Source organism: Copidosoma floridanum, unplaced genomic scaffold (assembly GCF_036245765.1).
Source record: "Copidosoma floridanum isolate Cflo_tuat_1 unplaced genomic scaffold, Cflo_Japanese_pri ptg000019l, whole genome shotgun sequence".
Classification (NCBI taxonomy): domain Eukaryota; kingdom Metazoa; phylum Arthropoda; class Insecta; order Hymenoptera; family Encyrtidae; genus Copidosoma; species Copidosoma floridanum.
In genome coordinates, this window is record NW_028321896.1 from 10,887,723 (window position 1) to 10,907,247 (window position 19,525).

Here is a 19,525-nt window from a genome sequence, read left to right on the forward strand (position 1 = left end):
TACAACAATTTAGAGCCTCGGTGGAGCTCGCGTTTCGGAACAACATTTACCAAAAGTGAGAATGACTTTGCGAACAAATTAAGTGAATCAAAAACTAAAACGATTTCGGAGCAACCTCTGGAAGCTATAATATTCTAAACTTGATACGGTTAACATTAAACTTGGAGGAAACAAAGTCATAATACGTGTAGTATGCCCTAATAAAAACGAGAAAGCACAACATAATATTATATCGTATATCTTTTATCGTGTACTTATCGCGGTGGAGAAAATGGGGCTGATTCACGCGCTGGATTTGTTTATTTCTCTACTCAACCTTCAAAAGCAGCGCATCAAGTTTACGTCAAGGTCACCGAATGTCAAACGCACGTGTCAATTGTCAAAAAAAGAAAAATGAACCGAGAAGTACTTTGCATTCAATTGTTTGAAAAATTTTTATCGAGTGCCAAAGACAAAGAGAAAAAAAAATACCTTTCTGTATAAGGATGAGTTACACGCTACCGAGCAAAGAGAAAACTGGACATAATTAATATCCTGACCGAGGTGCTTCTAAATATAGAGTCGGCCGTTGGTCCGAGACTCTTTTTTTCTCTCTCGCTGGCGAGTGGAAATCGAAATTATAAACGCAAATCAGTCGACCGGAAACGCACGCGCACCGCCTTCAATGCTAACTAGCCACTTGGCTATACGTATGGACACGCCGACCAGCAGTACATAAGTTTGCGCTAGTGGTGAAGTTGATTTGTCTCGGGAAGACATTTTTTTCTTCGTCAATCGGTAAATGAAGTCGTTTCTCTCTCGACACAGCTAGCGCGAGAGACATGTGCTGCTGATATGGAGTTTCACACCTCTATACCTGTATCAGGTGTTTGTTGTCGCTCTACACGTGAATATCGGGAATTAGCAGAAAGAAAAAAAAATGTCGATAAGTTTATGAAAATATCATCGTGCTTATCATTCTATGTTGTGAAAATATTTACAAATAATGCTCTTATCGTTACTTTTTAATGATTATCTTTTTTCATAAACCAGATTATTTTCTTACGTTCTGTAACAACACGAGTATATTTAAAAGCCACTTGCATAATAATACCCGTTTTTTGCGCATAAATATGAAAATGATGTTCGTCCTACGTAAAAAATAGTTACAAGAATCAAATTAAACAATTTTTTTTATAAATCTAAATTATGTCTATTGATTTTTAGATTCCACGTAGTAAGATCAGGGATATATTATTATGAGGAGTGTACAGCACCGAGCGAATTGTACGGCGGCACTTTAATTCGTTAACTCACGACGTGTATATTTAATAACAGCACGCCGGCTCGAAATAGACCGGCGTGGTATTCTCGGTGACTTTGTTGCCTTATTTTTGTCTCGCCGACGAGTGAGATTCGGTGTAGTTGTGGCTCTGGTCTTACTCCGCGAATTTAACGGCAAAATTTCGCGTAATACCTAATAATAAACCTTGAACCGAACTGTGAATTATTTTTAAGCTATAAATATTCAGAAGATGTCTAAATTTAGTACAAATGCAACACTCGTTGGTAAATAGTTTATAAACTTAAACAACGAATACAATGTTCTAGTTTTCTTTGGCTCTCTAGTTGAGCTTGTTAGCTCTGAAAGTGATGCTCAATATTTAATTAGCGGTGGTACGACAAATTATCTAACGACTCGCGAGTAACACTTGGCTTGAGGATACCATATCAGGTTCAAGTGTTGCGTCATGGCCATCACGCGAATATTTTGGTTACTACAGATCGGTATACAATATCCCTGCAGCAAAATAAACGGGGACAAGAATTCCATTCTCGTACGATACAATGCTAATATGTGTTATTTGCCTGGCAAAATAATATCATTAATTCGCGGCCGTCAAAGATAATGTCAACAGTTGTATATTTCGTTTTCATTGTATTGATAAATAACAAAAAGCTGTGTGACTCATCTACTGAAATTAAAAAAAAATCACGTTGATATATGGTTACCTTATGGTTACAGAATGAAAAAAAAAAAAGAGTCAAAACATAATTTGCATAATATTTATCTGGTCCTAGGAAGCCAAGCAACGTCTCTTGATTTAAGCAACACAGACAAGAGCAACCAATTGTCAAAGTAGGCGCCAATTTTTTCGTTTTGCTTCGTTTTTTTTTCTTTAATTTTTTTTTTCTCGTTGGCCTATGCTTCGCAATGAAAGTAAATAAGTACGTACGAGAGGCAAGCAAAATAGAGAGTAGCACAAAAAAGAAAACTCGTTCGCAGAATGTCAATCACCTGAAAGGAGCAAGTGCTATCGGGTACGCTGTGAAGAAGAGCGAGAAAAAGAAAAATGAAAAAATCTCTCGATCTATCTATTTCAAGGCGGCATACTTATATACACGTACGATGCGAAAGCCAGAGGAGAACGAGAAGGAAAGACGATACGGATACATATAGGCGAGATATACAAGGCGAGTGTACACAGTGAACGGAGTTGGCGTGTAATGAAAGCAAGCAAAACCAAGGCATGAGAGCCAAATGCAGGCTAACTTAGATGTCGCTACACTTGTGGGGCCAATAGCGAAAAAATTTCTCCATGGGCCTGATTTTTCAAGCATATTGGTGTTTCACAGGGAATGGAGGAATCCAACTACTTGTACAGAATATTATTTTTTCATCAACAAAAATGTATCATTTTCTGATTGAATAATATTTTATGACATTTAGATAAATTTAAAATAAAACAAATAACCGTAAAATAGAATTATTCATTGTTATTGCTTCTTTACACCCCAATGGTTCTCTAGTACTTTTACACTAATGCAAACAAGATGCATGAACTTTTTTTGTACATAATTATATTAAATTGAAAACATTTACATACGAATAATTTATTAACGCGTTGAATAAAATTATGAAGATATTTATATGTAAAATACACGAGTGATAACGATTATAATTAGTATGGAGTTTTTTTCACTTCTAAATTCGTATAGGAAATTATTTTCACGCAGTTGTGCTGATTAGATACTTAAAAGTGTTGTATGAACTATAATAATTTTAACTTTTTGAATTATCGTCTACCTCGGAATTGTTTAGATAAGTGGCTGTGATGTGAATATATCACAGTATACTATAACTGACGATGATGAATTGAAATTTATCAAACAAGATATCATATGGAAGTCCAAGAGTGAAAGGATTTGAAGTCATCAGCTATTTTCGAACTAGTGAGTAATTCCTGTACTTATCTTTATGCAGTGAATCAAGTGATAAACGAAAAATTCAGTATTGGGACAAGGAACGCAGCAGCTTTATCGCAATGTCAGTGTCACACGTGTGACGTAAGAAGTCTTTTCGAATTTTTGAACACAAGACCATTAAGTATACTGGGCAGAATATGTTTTTTGGCGTTGTATAGGTCGCCTCATACACGACACACTTGCAAGCAGAATCATCGGGCCCCAGCAACGGAGTAAATAGCCTCGGAAGCGAAAGAACGAGAGAAAGAGAAACGAATAACCCTGCACACTTTCGTCTCGACGAACCGGCCAACTTGCTCGTCCCATGCTCTCACATTCCTTTGCAAAGTCGGCGTATTTCGAGAAGATAACATTACATAGACATTGCAAAAACAAAGCTGCAGATACTCCAGTTCTCCGAAATTTTATTTGGTACCCGTGGGCTTTGTTGTAAGTACATAGAAGCGGGTAAAAAGAGGCAGTGAAATAAATTACATCATCATGCCTTATCTTTCATCACACTGCGTGTATCGATAGACGTGCGAGTATGCATACATTATATTATAAGTACGATGGTCATTTAGATAAACCTGAAAACGTTGGAAATTCAAATCTCAGCAAGCCGCACGATAATAATAACGAATTTACAATGGAGCGCACATTGGACGAAGAAAACCACATTTGGCCGCGTGGTCTTTAACCTCTCTTTTTTTTTCTGCAATGAATACCGTTCTGGTCCACCGGAGCCTTCCTCGAGAACACGAACTATCTTCCATTGTATGTCTTGTGCGTAAAAAACAACGAAAACAACAATGCACACTGTTACTTGTTTATATATGCAAGTGTAAAGTATACATGGGTGGAGTGAAATATAGAATCGAGCACTACACATACCTGCGAGTAGGTGGTCTGTGCTCCGTTTTTCCTGCTTCCGCTTTCTCTCCTTTGCTCCTTTTTTAAATATATTTTTTCAGGTTAGGTAAGGACTCGCCCTGTAGTATATATATATTATTTCCTCCAATCTCTATTTTACGGCGGACGCAAATAACTCCGGTTCTCCGGTCAACGTGTAAAAAGGAATTCGCCTATTTGTTGCACTGGGTACTCGCACAAATAGACAGAGGTCTACGGTCTATAGAAGCACTGTACAACAAAATGAACAAAAATTCGTTTGCACTAAACCGAATTAAAATACTTGAGTAGATTTTTTTGCGGTACTTGTAACAATGATCGAGTAGGTGCTTGTAATAGAACTCGTAAGTAGAAGACAGACTTAACGACTCGACGAATCGAGATCAACTGCCGCGCTCCTATTTGGTTGTGCGCCGTTGCGCCGGCGATGCTCTGTTGGCTGCACTGCACTGCACTTCACGTTCACACTGTTCACAGTCGGTAGACGTAAGCACGGGTGTATCGTGTTTGTGTGTAAGTATGTTAAAATAAAAGCATTAACACGTTGTACAATATACCTCTCTATAAACGTGTGTTACCTCTTTCTTGATAAGCGTACTTACTGCTTTTCTTTCTCTCTTCCTTTCGTATTTAAATCTGATGGCTATACTTAACGTGCGCTTTATCTAAATTGAGAATACGAATATATGTGTGTCGGCACTTTTACCGCCACCGCCATTTGTGGGCGAGTGTTGTAAGGCAAGTTAGGTACTTTTAAATATACTAACCCCAATGACTACACTAAATTAATGCAGTGTTACTCTCACTTTCACTTTTTACACAAGAGAGTAGGTACTTACTCTTGATTACATGTATAATTCAAGTGCACACTCAAGTACATTCTAAAAAAAAATTGCCGCCTCTGCAGAGCACTCGCGACATTAGGTTCGTTTGGGGCTTAGCTTGGAATAGCTCGGAGCTCCTCCGAACTTTGCCCCAAAACACGCGTTTTGCTCCGAGCTCATCGGAGCGACTCCGAGCAAATTCCTACAGTCGGTATATCTATATTTATGGCCAAGACGTAAATATATTTATATTGCAAAGACTGTAGATATAGATATACCGACTGTAGGAATTTGTTCGGAGGTGCTCCGATGAGCTCGGAGCAAAACGCATGTTTTGGGGCAAAGTTCGGAGAAGCTCCGAGCTGTTCCAAGCTAAGCCCCAAACGAACCTATTGCGGCGCGTCAAGTTCCGCAGAACATGCTCGTCGCGCGCCAAATTCAAATCGGCTCGTTCGGTTACTCAGGGGCTTTTTTTAAATCTAAATGTAAATTGAATTTTATGTAAAATTACAAAACTGTAGTGCAGTTTTAGGTAAAGGCTAACGATTTCATCAAAACCGAATAGTGAATAGCCGATAAGAAAAAAAAAAAAAAAAAAAAAAAGTACTTAAAACAACTAACCAAAGAACTCAGAGCACCAGTGAGCAAAGAAATAAAACGCGTATCAATCGGCAACTCGATCGGTACTATGAAAATAAAAAAAAATAAAAACACATGATTGTTTAGTGCTCCGTGAGACAAAAACGACGGAACGTCTGCTTTGGTCCAGACACGTATCATTTATTTAACCTGCCCCGCACTAGGTATAACATTGAACACAGACGGACCGCGGAACTGTTGAGCTTCTCGGACGAGCTTTCGTGCCCGCCAGAAATAAACCATGTGTCTATAAGTGTATGCTCGTATACAGCGGAAACGAGGGAGCAAAGGGAGAGCGAATTCAGGGTAAACTGTCTATACGAATGAGCGTCGCGTGTCAACTTGCAAACGCGTGTAAAACGTGATAAAGAATCCGCGTTGGAAGGGGGCGAGGAGGGGGGTCTAGTTGGCCAGTTTGGCTCATCGAAATCTGCCCGGAAACCCCTGATGCTGATGCAACTCGGTCGACGTTAAAGCGCTTATATTACGCTAATACCTACTTACGAATACTGTATACATAATAGGCTTTCTTTCTTGTCGAAGCAGACGCTCTGGGACTAGATTTTTTTTTTCCTGCTCAGTGATTTGCTTTGTTCGGGGAGCTTTTCAAGATTTAGCAATCAAATTACTGGGTGGAATTCCAAAAGGTCTTTCGAATCAAATTATCTCTCGATTGGACGGTAGTTTTATTCATTTTCTTCAAAATTAATAAAAGCTCTTGTGTTTTATGGCCCCAAAGGCTTAAAAAAAGGTATCAGGAAACCACTCGGCTTCGCTTGGGTATAGTAGTTTTTGAAGCAAAGTGGCTCGTTGGCGGTAATGAGATATTTCTTGGTCGTTCGTTCACGACGGCCTCGGGCGTTCACGGTATCGATTGTTGGCGGAACACTCGAGATGTCTCGTATAGAAAACTAATCGCGAAATATTGGATTTCGAGGAAGGAAATTACGTTGCGGAATGTCGACGACACTGTTTTTGTCTCTTTTTTTTTTTTTTTTTTTTTTTTTTTTTTTTTTTTTTTTTTATGCTGTACCCACTATTTTGCCGTGGTGTAATATTGGCGTTTTTGAAGTAACGCTCGAGTGCTGTTTCAAACGTCAATCGTGGAGAAACAATATATAGTTGTATACCTACGGGACTCGAAAAAATCTCTTGCGCTCGTTCTATATTTAAATGCATGAATAATCAACGAGATGACTTCCACTCGCACAATCTGCGTATGAAAACATTTTTTATTTTTTTGCTTCAAAAGATCAACTATTCTATTAACGTACGAATAAGCAGAGGCGCAATTTGGCTCATACTTGAAAATTTGGGTTGAACAAAAGTCTCATCAGGACGCGAGTGTTTTTGAAAGCTTATCGAACAAAGCACAACCCAATCGAATTACCATGCACGTGGATGCAACACTTTTTAAATTTAAAAACACGAATCGACTCGAGTAGCACGATTGAAGGCGCGAGCGAAAAATTCATCATCACCGCCGTACCACCATTTTTGTGCGTATGTAGGTACACGTGATACCGAAATTCCTCGGGGAAGCAACAACACACGTATACATTAAAGTATCGAACAATGGCGATTGCTCCTTACCTCCCTGGAGGGATTAACGGGCCAATTAGAGAGTACAGGGCAGGCAAGACGTGGAAAACAAACAAAACGGAGAGAAAAGGGTAGAGCACCTGCTCCTAAATCGTATCGGCGGATGCGGGTGCGCTCATCGCATCGGCACACCATCACCGTACCAGCGTCCACGGGGAGGTGAAAAATAGTACGAGCGAATGGAGCGAGAACAGATCCAATGTATCTCTTGGTGGGCATACACGCGATGCGACTACGGTGGAAAAAAAAAAAAAAAAAAAAAAACGAAGGAGCCGAGGGAAACGGACGAAACGACAATCAGTGCGGGAAGTGCAGCGACTTGAGACACCGCGCCAACTGCACCACATATCGCCCGTATATACCTGTATACTCGCCGCCCCGCGTAAATATATAAGATGATGCATTTTGCATTATGTATGACGCGTGTACACCGGAGCGCGCGCATAAGTGCATATAATAATAAATGGCGCGGATAGAAAGCAATGTATCCACGCATCGAGCGGCCGGAAAGTGGGCCGGACTTATTTCGCAAAAACTTCTTACACATGGGGGAGCGGTCGGGACATCCCACACACGGGGACGAGCGAAGGACGAGGAAAAACTAGCCCCGAGTTGTTGGTCCCTTATCGCGAGCTCGTAAATCCGCTTAGCTGGAGGGGAATTAATCCTTGCTGAATTATGATCTCTCGATCTCTCTTTCGCAGGTGGGCGCGCTCGATCGATTCGAGGGGGGGCTCGCGGTGTGGAATGTGGAAACGCGCGGAACGCCTTTTTTGCGCGTCCCCCCTCCTCCTCCGCCTTTTTCCACGTTTTCCAAGCGTTGCGAGAGTTTGGCGTCTCGGTCTCGATTCTATCGCGCATTGAGCAACGGACGCGCGAATCTAGCTTCGCGTCGCTTGACTCGCTCGAATAATTACCCAATGCCCCGTGCACACCGTATTACACGGATACAGGCGATCGGCACGAGATCCTCGGAGAGGGACGGACCGATTTCTAAGCTGTTTCGATCGATCGACCGGAAAATATAATTATACGGGGTTAGAGAGAGAGAGATGGCCAAACAGAGGAGTCTGCTTTTTTGTTGCTTTTCTCGGACTACGGTGTATCATACATATAGGAGGATGGGAGAGAGAGAAAAAAAAGTTAATTGCACCAGCAGTAGCTTCTACGAGTACGACTTATTATTGCCTACTCCCGGCAATTTTCTATTTTTCGCCTTAATTAAAAACGTGATGCACGAGATCGCGTATATATATATATATAAAATTCGGATCATCAGCACCTTGTGCCGTACAGGTATGTGTAGGTATATTATACGTGTAAATGTATGATGTATATAGGTACGAAGGGAACGCACGAGCGAGTTTCGAGAACAACAGCCACAAGATCGTGCGGTCGTGCATTAATTAGTCGAAAGAAAAAGACGGACGGGAATGAAAATTTAAAATACACGAATTTTTAATAAGCCGAGAGCAGCACGCGCAAATTAAAACGTATATGGGTATATACGTATTACCAGTCGAAATAATCATTCGAGCCGACAAACGTGTACATCCGCGTTCATATTTGTATATATTCCTTCCTCTCGTTTCATCGATATAAGCGAGGGATATATGGAGGGCTGGGCGAGTCGGCGGTAATCAGCGAAGCTGCACGGCGCTATGGCACGATCGAGCGTCTGCCACAGCGATGTGTATATACCTCTATTACGGGGGACTATCTTCGCCCACGGAAAATCCAACTGCTGTTTACTGTTGTACGCCACCCCCATCTCTTTTACCTCATCTTTTTTTTTTTTTTTTTTTTTTTTTTTTTTTTTACTTTTTTTCCATTAAATTTTTCTTTTTTGTTTGTTTTTCCTCGTTACTCGAGCGTATCGGACTCTATTTTTAGCCGTAATTGGAATCGATGAATGACGCCTGAGCGCACTACTCCCTTCGCGTAACGTGCCCCCCACCCCCCGCAAATCTAGAGCCAGTATCTTTTCCCATGGCGGACCAGTTGCAATTAGTCGTCTACCGCATCGGCGTGTGCTGTCGATTTATACGCGTCACGTGATACGATTTTGTAAGCCTCGCGCGAGCTACGTTGTACTGTCTCTTTGTCGCCAGTTGGAGTTTTTGGTCTCCCGACATAAACAATGACAAGCGTTAAAATGTAGTTAAAAATACTGCGTTTTCATTCGCAAGTGCCTCCTGTCGAGAAACAAAATTATAGAGAGAGCAATTACAAGCCATCGCGAGCAGTTCGAAACAGGCGCGCAATTTAATTCCCATCGACGACAAGAGCAGACACGCGCTCGGCGCAAAATTGCCCCTGACTCTCGCGCGCGCGATTTAATCAGAGCGAGAGCAAACAATAATCCGTCTCCCCCGTCGACGTCATCATTACCTCCTTCCTTCCCTCCTTTCTCCTTGCAGTGGTCGTTTTACGGTCCTTCGCGCGCTTCTCTCTCATTTTCCCCGAAGAAAACGTCTCCGAGTGTACCTTATACTCGCGCGTTTGTGTGGCAAAACGAGGAGAGAAAGAAAGGTCTTGCGAGCCCCAGACGTTATATACGTAAGCCGCGAGTAAGCGAAGTGCAACAAAGTCTCGTCGATTGATCGTAATAATATATATAAGTCCTTTACACTCCGTACACGCGCCCCCTTTTGATAGCTTTTTTTTTTTATTCCCTCCCTCCCTCGAGATCCTTTGAACATGGGCTGGGGGGTTGAAAATTGATTTAACGAGCGACAAAGACCTGAAAGAGCTTTGACTCGGAAGAAACGGCCCGTCGGTACACGCGATACGCGCTCATTGAAATCGGGGAATAATAGCTCGCATCGACGCGGTTGTAACAATTGAAATTGGTGTTGTTAGCGCACGTAAACATGCATCGCACCATTTTAACTTGCGAGTAAAAAAAAAAAAAAAAAACACTGGCGGTACCTAGATGTATATCGTATACAATCGAGCGTAAGCAATTGGAATTTCAGAGGATGTAGAAAAAAAAGGGAGATATTACAGCGCCCTGAGTCAGAAGACCCCCTTGGCTTCCGGGTGGAAGGGAAAAAAAAAAAAAGGAAACAGTGGAGCCATTGGCTGATTACATCATCGCTCGTCCACTGTGGAAGAAAAAAAAGAAAGAGGGTACAAGTTCGGGACGAATGGCCGAAACTGTTCTTCCGGACAAAAAAAATGACGCGGAGAATCAGTCGAGCGCGATGATGGTTGGGCATCGTGGAGAACAACGTTACGTGTATACCTACAACCTCGAGTACAAATCTCGGGGAATCCCAAAAGTGGTTTTCACACCCGCGCGATCGACGAAAGCCATTAGCTGTACGTATATATAGGGAGAGAAAACCAAACGGTGTAGCGGAGAGAGCTAAAGTACCATCGGGTACTACCATACCCACGTACACACGTAAACGTGTATGCCAGCTGTGCATCAGCCGTGCAAGGATATAATCGCGAGGTTGGATCGCGAGGGGCTACAGGTCAGGTCGAAAGAGAGAGAGGATAGCCGAGCCAACTGTTTGGCTGCGGCGATCTTTTTCGTTAGTTATGAGCCACTGCTGCTATATACACTCTCTCGTCTATCTAATCTATGGGTGTATGTGCGCCCGCTGTTTTACCCGAAGGGAAATAAGGGGGAGGCAATTTACCGAGGGAATGGAGCGCGCTAGCGTTTTCTAATGTCGTGTCTGATGTGTGTATGCACCTATATGTGAGCAGCCAGCCAAGGTACTTAGGTATTTGCAAGCTCGAGCTCACCTCGCATGTGTTTGCTGTTTTTACCGCTCTATCTTTTTTTTTTTTTTTTTTTTTTATTTCTAAACGAGAAAGGCCCGAGTTGGTGTAAAAATTACAGCGAGGGCTCGGAGTGAGTTTTATTTGCTTGGATGAGGTGTTATTGTTACTGCACGAGTTTTGTTGGACCTACGGGTGAGATTGTAATTTTTTTTTTTTTTTACGTTAAAAATATGGGCGTGTACATGCTGTACATTGAGCAAAGACAAGCATTGGTGTGTATGCTAACTAATTTGATGGAAAGCCAGGTCTCCGCGCATCCAGTGGCAGCAGATGATGGATGCCCTTGAGTTTTCTTTTTGTGTACATTTTTCCCGAGCTACGTGACGACCTTACGAGAAATTTCATTTTTGTGTGATTCTATAGATAAGTTTGTTGTTCGGATTGGTCTCACACATTGCTAATACAGAGGCTTTGTAAATTTTGAGCCATATTTTAATGGCAGATTGATAAATTGTTCATCTTATAACTTTCGAATGGGTATAACTCAATTATTGGATTCCATGTGTTTGTCACACTTTGAAATTACATTTTGTCGACAAGACGTAGATTTCTTTTTTCCTTTCCATTCATTGTTTTTTACACGACGAGAAGTATTTTGTCGTTTCAATGTATATTAAAAGTATACGTTATTTCGTAAATCGTGACGTGAAATATAAAATACGTTTTATGGTTATTAAATATGTATGAATATGATTTAAAAAATGAACTAAGAGTATATGAATAGAGATTCTTTTTTTTTTTTTATCGTTGCTCGCTATCAGAGGTGCAGAAAAAGAATATTATATGGTGCCAGTTTCGTACGAGAAGATTATTTCTTATTAAAAGTTATAATAAATAGTATTGTAGTTGGATCAGTATCGTCAGTGAAATGTTAATTGTTATTATTTAACGAGAAAGAATACACGTGTGCGTATATATATATATATGTACAAAGAACAAGTGGTACACACAGTTTCTCGGAACAAAAGAAATCAGTGTCGTTTCGAGTACGACGATCAGATATGGAGTAAAATTGAGCAAGAAAAAAAAAGTAAAAAAAAAAAGAAACCTGTAATTAATAAAAAAAAAAAAAAAAGTACTGTCTCGGTAATTAGCCCAGCAACCATTTCCAGAGAAGCAAGCTTAAAAAAATGTACGCACTGTTGGCATCGCCCATCGAGAAATCATCGTCGATCTCCTCCCGAGCCGCGGCGGCCACGGCAGCGTCCCCGTCAAAGCCGGTCCCGGGCGTCTTCCCGAAATACTCGTCCGAGTAGCTCTGGCCCATCGCCTGGTCCAACTTGCCAAACTCCTCGGGCCCGGCCTCGTCGACCGCGTCCACGTTAGTCTCGGGCCCAAGGTCGACCTCCTCGTTCTCCTCGTCATCCTCGTCCTCGTCGTCGTCGTCCTCCTCGTCCATGTTGTACTTGGGCGGTTTGGGCCTGTGCTTGCCGTTGACGGGCTCGAGCCCCGAGCCGAACAGGCGGTGGTCCACGTCGTTGCCGTTGGAGTGGTGCTCGGTGGTAACAGGGAGCGGCTTGGTCGCGAAGCCAAAGTCGAGGGGGTCGAAGGGTCGCTCCTGCTGGGGCTGCTCGTGCTGGGGATGGCCGGGCTCCATGGAGCTGGCTTGCGCGGGCCGCGGTTGGGCGTAAGGCTTGGCCGCTATCTCCGAGGGCGGAGTCAGGTAGACGACGATCACCGATATGTTGTCGGTGCTGTGGTTCTGACGGGCCCAGCCGACCAACGTCGAGCTCACCGAGCTGTAGTTACCTGAAACAGCCAAATCAATAGGGAGCGTTGTAGCCACGTTGAGTGCATATCAATATATTTATATGTTTTTCCCTTGTACGTTAAAGACATGCGGGGTGATATTGCACAGGGACATATTTATGGAAACTACTCGATAATGATTTTTCAACGAATCAGCCACGCTCGTATAGGCCTCAAAGTCAGTGGGGGCCTACAAAGGTACATGCAAATCCTCCCACGGCTGTCGTATAGTCAAACGCGTTCTGGAGGAACCGCAAGGAGGACGTGCTCGCTAGTTCACAGGAAAGTGCCTCGGTCGAGACGAGAAGGATATTCTCGCTGAGCGCACGTCAAAGAGTATAGCCTATAGCGAAGGGTATCATCTTCGGAGTCTAGACACTGCGCACAGAGAGAGAGAGAGAGAGAGAGTTTCTCGCGTGAGGGAGCCCTGTAATGTATACGGGTGTGCACAGAAAAATTTTAATGCTGCACAAGTTATGGTTATAAAATTGAAAATTGTACTTTACGTCGTTATTTTTACGGGTCATTCGGGACTACTTCGTGTTTTTCTCTGTGCCTCTATATTGATCGAACCATTTACAAGTCTACTAATTGGTGATGTTGACAGAAAAGGTATAGGTACATGTTGTATACGCTCAATGTTCTTCAACCACCGTTTTTTTTTTTTTTATACATTTTTAATAATGTAAAAATTCAAACTCGATATTTTAAAAATTCAACTGTTTATTTATTAATATAAAATTAGTATCTGTTGTGTTGCGTACATCGTTTATCAAATGGTGCACAGAGAGAGAGAGAGAGAGAGAGAGGTAGGAGTATACCTACTCGTCGATTCGGACGTTAATTAACGATCAATGTAACACGAGGGAACATATACATACACGGATATTACATCAGACATAGTACACATTATCAACGATACGGCTGTTTGTGCAAGTCAATTGAATGTCTGTCAATATGTGAGTGTTGAACACGGTCACTTCGTACACAATACTGCACGTTGTTGTTTAATTGATAAATCACCGTCCTCTCCATTTTTTGTGGATTCTACCGATCGTTAGCCTCAATTAAGTAATTTTTAATTGCCAAACCAATTCTCCGGCAAACAGCTGTCGGGTGGAAATACTATTTGTTCTAGAAACAGGATTCCGGTCGTTTGTTGAAAAATAACAGGAAAAAAAGAAAGAGAGAGAGTAAGGACAGTTCATCATTGAATCAAATTACGACACACACACGCGGGCAAGTACAATGGATTTGTTTTGTTTTTCCTCTACAGTGTTTACATAAACTCGGTTGATACGTATATAGAATGACAAATCAATAATATGTCCCTCGTGCTTCCGACCGATGGTTTTTCCAAGTCAAACACTACTAAAATCATTGTGCGCAAGAAAGAAAAGCTACTCCCCCTCTATAGATAAATGTTACGATTCATCATAATTCTCGCACTTACATCCGGAAAATTTAGGCCGTGCGTGAAATAACTCGCATATATGCTTCGCTAAAGCACACGAATTCCCATAAAAATCCATACACTCAAGGTGAATCCCTCATCCAGCAAAGGCGATAAAATTTCATTGCGCGCACGAGGACTCGTCCAGCAGAGCGGGAAGAAGGCGAGGGAGCTTTAATTAGACAAGCGCCTGGAAACCGATATTTCACCCGCAAGCCACACGGAAACGTCTCAGCCGACACTACTTGCCTTGTATATTTATAGGTACAGCCGCAACAGAACCAAGAGAGAGAGAGAGAGACGAGCACAAAGACCCAAATTCGTTGTCTAATTGCACCAGCGCGGGTTCGCGGACTATATACTACCGATGGTTTCTCCAAAAAGCGCGCGAGTCAAAGACCTCGGAAGATGCCGAGGGGGAGATCTTGGAGAACAGAGTGCCTACAGCTTCATAGGATATAGGTACCTACACACGCAGGAAATCCTGCCCGTCTGCCCGACAGCCGAGCAGTAGGGAAAATAAAGACGCGCGACTCACGTCGATCAGACGAGAAGATACACACATAGAGAAGAGCGAAATAAGAGAGTTTAGGTGTATATATATATAACATATATGTATACCGTATGAGAACGGTAGGAGCGAATCTACGTCCCATCCGGCATTGTGCTCGGTGCATCTGCATAAGTAACGAGTTCGAGATAAGGGCCTCCAACTAGGTACTACTGTTTTTCTATGCACTCATTCGTAGCATCGTCTGGAAAAGTTTCAGCGATGCTCGCGCGAGGAATTCCCCTCGACGGATGTATGGGTGCACACAGAGTAGTCCCTTGTACAGTCTCACGGCGTGGGTGGTGTGTACTCCGTCCTCGAAAAGCTCCAGATGCGGGCTTTTCCCGGGTCCAGGCGGAGGAGCAGGCAACCGTAGCCCCAGCCCAGTTTGCGCGCAAATTGAATCCCCTGCAAGCTCTCTCGCCATGGGAGTGTGCGGTGGAGAGGAAAGTTGGCGCTGCGTTGTATATAACTGCGCTTCTCACCGAGTTGGGGTTGGTTTTATTCATTTATGGATGTCTAACTCTGTGCACAGCGTACACTTTGCCCAGAAGAAAAAGCAGAAGCCGAGCAGCCGAGTTTGTGTTGGCGCTCCCTTGTTCATCGAGCGCCACTTGTGAAATCTTTTCGTTACCCTGCATCTCCGTACTCGGATTAAATTTATTCTATACTTAATTTCTACAGGTTTTCGGACTTTTAATAGAGTTCATCCCTCTCGAAGTTTCATACGCTGCAGAGCTTGCAAGCTCGGGACAAGCCCCAGAGCCGCTCTACCGCGAAGACCAGAGTAGGCATGAGATCGCGAAAGTAAGCAGATCGAGCTTGCGGGGCTCTCGAAAAGTTCAACGGCACGCGCGGAGAGCTTGCAAGCACCGCCATCATCCTCCGGACCATTTATTAGCCGCGCGCTTAATCATGGAATATTCCTGGCAGAGAGGCGCGTAACTCTAAAGCGCCCCGCGTGCCTCCTCCTTCCAGATATCCAGATTCCTTTTCGGGCATCGCATCGGCAGCACACACGGACGTTAGTTGGTACACAGCACCGCCGCAGCAGCCGTACTCCGACTGTATAGACCTATACTGGGCAGACGAGGGAGATGGTCCCTCTCGCGTATCGTTTTAGGCCTTGCGAGCCCATACTTCTTCTTATTGCAAGCACGGGTATACATATAGGTATACATATAAGCGAGTGAGCGCAAGTCGTTGTCTCGTCGAGGGGGGATTCCCCGTCGCGGGTGCATCGACCCCGGCATTTTCAGTCCGCGTCTCTCCTCGCCCCGTCTTTTATATTTCGTGTTGCGTCTCCTCGCAGTTATATTATAAGTGCACGCGCGCATACGTAACGAAGCGCACACGAGAGAGCTTTTCACGAGGAATTTACGCGCTCGCTTTGCTCCTCCCTATTTGTACGTATGTGGCCGTATTCGACGTATTTGCGGGGCTTACGTCATTTCGCGCGCCACCGCGTTTCTGGATTCTCACACACGGGGCACAAAGATGGCACATGCTCATCTTTTCCAAGAGTCGTGGTGCTTTTTTTTTTTGCTTCATTTATTCGTTTGTACAGTGAAATCGTGTGCCAGTACTTTTGGTTATTCCTAGGGGGGGGGGGGTGAGGGAAGGAGCAACGGGGCGTAAAATGTGCACGTTCACGACACCAACGTGCGCACATGTCGAAATTCGAGCAGGTTGAGCACAAAAGCGAGATAAGCAGCCACGCCGGGGAAACGAAGCGAAAGGGGGGAATATGGGTCGTCGAGATCTTTTTGCCGGGGCATGTAATATTGTGTCGGTGACAGCCACATCGAGCGATAAAAACGTTTCTCGTCCATCACAACACGTATATCTCTTTTATGCACTATAGCCTGCAGTGTCGTTGCTTGTTTGCTCGCGATGTCGTGCAATTTTTGTTTTTCTTTTCCCTCCTCCTTTCATCCGACTTCATAAATATATTACAACAGCTGTGAGTTATATACAGTTGTCGGTTGCAGTAATTATCATCGCTGATGTGGGGAAATATAATCCTGTCGTCGCGATGATAAAAATACCGCGGTAACTGCTCGTGCGCGTATTATAACGTTAGATGTATAACATTTTATTGTTACACAACCCAGAAAAATTAGACGCACTCAATACAATAGAATTAATGCACGCCGCGGAAGATTCATCCCTCTAAACCATATCCCATTGTACGAAGATAAACACCGCCTAAGATAACCCATCATTTTGAAAAATATTTTTACCGAACCAAAAAGCACGTGCATATGTACCACCCACCCAACAATATAATATACGTATATCCGCCAAACGCATTACAACGATGTATATATTATACATGCATAATATGTGAGCGCGAAATCCTATTGGCCACCTCTCCCATCTTAACCAGGAAGAATCCATACAACTATAAACTTACCGCAGAACCCCCCCCCCCCCTAGGAAAAGGAACGAAATTCCATTGAACAAAACAGCGGGCAGAGCATGAGCGGGGCTTATCTGGCATCTAAACTTCGACCCCAGCTGGGATAACTCCCCCCGCGAATCTCTATATTTATATTCCGTTCGATAAGAAAAGAGGGAGAGTAGGTCGGGGTACTCCAATCTCGCATCTCTCGGCTGCTTCCTCCTCCTCCTCCACTTCCGACAACTTGAAAATCTTCGTCCGTGTACATAGTTTGTATTGCGCGCGAAGGAGAACAGGAAGAGTGTCCTCGAAAACCTCCCAGGAAACGCCATAATTTTCGCGAATCGAGATCCTTTTCCTCCCCTGCTGGTACTGATGCTTGTGGATAACAAGGTCGGAGGATTATTACGTCCCGGACGACGATCGAAGGGGCGACAATATCTCTCGTTTTTTCAGCAAAGAGTCTCGTCTCTCTTTTTTTTTTACTTCGTCCCTTGAAAGTCAACGTTTTGTCGTATTTAACCGCGTGATCGTCTCGGTTTCTCGAATAAAAGCCCATTGCGACTATATAGAGAAAGGACGAGGCGAAGCGTAATTATTTACTAATCCAAGAAAAGGGCGGGCGAAACATATTTCACGTCAGCCCATGTTTTTTCATCACACCACATACATATACATAATATTGTATAAACCCAAGTCATGGAGATGAATATAAATCGTCCCCTAATTTACTCGAAACTCGATGTGATAAGACAGAAAGAGAGAGAGAGAGAGAGAGAGAAAAGAAGAAGCAGTGCAGGGAGAAATTATCCTGCAGCTACCCGTTTGTATGGCGATGTCGGGCCGCCCACGCCCTCGAGAGTTAAGAGAGACCAGCCAAAAGAGAAGAAAAACAACCGAGCAACGTAAAAAATAGAGGCGCAAAAAAGCTGAGAGACAAGCCGCACTTAACGAATCCCCGAAAATGAGAGACCCAGACCCGTGGCTGCGTGTATCGGTGTACTGGTACTTGTGTACCCATAAACATTGTAAATATTATACATACACCGAGCGTCGCATAACGCAAGTTGGGTATAATATAACATATACACACGTATAGGATCAAGCGCGGATAAATACGCGTGCTATAGAAACGTGGTTGGGCTGATTTATGGCTGACGCAACTTCCTGGGGGGCTCGTATAAAGGGGGTAAGCTTGGAGCTCCTTTGCCTTTGAAAAAAACAAGCACGTATATATACATTATGCACTCCGCGAGACTACCGTATCGAGTAGGCAGGTATGTATTGTATATATGTATTTATTGCGAGAGATGGGCGCCGATGAAATTCCTTCATTCATATGTACCCATATACTTGCGAATACAGACTCGCGCAATCTCTTCGCATAATTTTCGATAAAGCGCGACACGCGCTAGCTCCGCGGATATATTCCATCGGTTGCGGAGTTACGGATTTCTAAGGTGTGTATATATATATTATATAAGTGCGGAGGTGCTGGCTTTACATCTACGAGCTGCCCGACAGATCGATCGAGCGTAAAATACGGTAGGAGAGTGTATCATAATGCAATCGTCCAACTATGTGATTTCGACTGGGTCGGTATGTATGTATTTTTTTTTTTTTTTTTTTTTCAACGCGACAGAGCGACGACAGCTTTCAATGGAGACGAAATCCGCGATGATGGAAGCGAAGGGAGGGCAGATATTTGCGGCAAATGGATTTATTTTTCCTTGGAAGTGGTATGGTTCCACAGGGCTGTTATACAGCGGGTAGGCATACTCGCACGCACATATACGTAGCTCTGGCTAATGCGAGAGTGTTATTTATTCGGGGGGAGTGTGTACGACGGTGACGAGCGATGGATTTTTTTTCTTCGCCCAGATGGTTTGATAAACGGGCTGGCGAAAGACGTTGAGTTGTTTTTCCTTTTCGGAACCCCCAACTTTACGTTCAAGAGAGGAATATTTGATTTTATTCCTCCACAAGTACCAAACCGTAGTCGATATACTGTTTGCGTTTGTACGACGAAGGTAATGATCACACGCGACAACCCTTTCACCCTTTTATTTTTTCGTCCCCCTCTCCATCCCTGTGCAAGTATACCGCACTAATTGTCGTTGGACTGGTTGTTCCCATTATCTTCCCTTGAAAGCCAATAATAACCGTACAGTTCTCTTTCTGCTTAAAAAAAAAAAAAAACCAACACATGTTCAAGTCGTGTAAACCTTTACGTTCACCTATACAAGTGTATACATATACCACCCACGCTGGCTCGGCAACGGATATGTATATATACCTAATCCTCCTTTCGTTGTACCCCCTGAGAAAACACGAGTTGATGAACCTCCGGGCCATTTTAGGCTCTCTAG

The 19,525-nt window shown here is 43.3% G+C and overlaps 1 protein-coding gene across 1 annotated transcript in view; it reads right to left on the reverse strand.

The window, feature by feature from the left end:
* The window catches only part of LOC106644544 (uncharacterized), a 96,902-nt gene that overhangs the window by 13,661 nt on the left and 63,716 nt on the right, over window positions 1–19,525 (reverse strand). Inside the window, exon 8 of the mRNA XM_014360106.2 lies at window positions 12,141–12,749. Coding sequence (XP_014215592.2) covers window positions 12,141–12,749 — 609 coding nt within the window. The remainder of the gene's footprint in view (window positions 1–12,140; window positions 12,750–19,525) is intronic.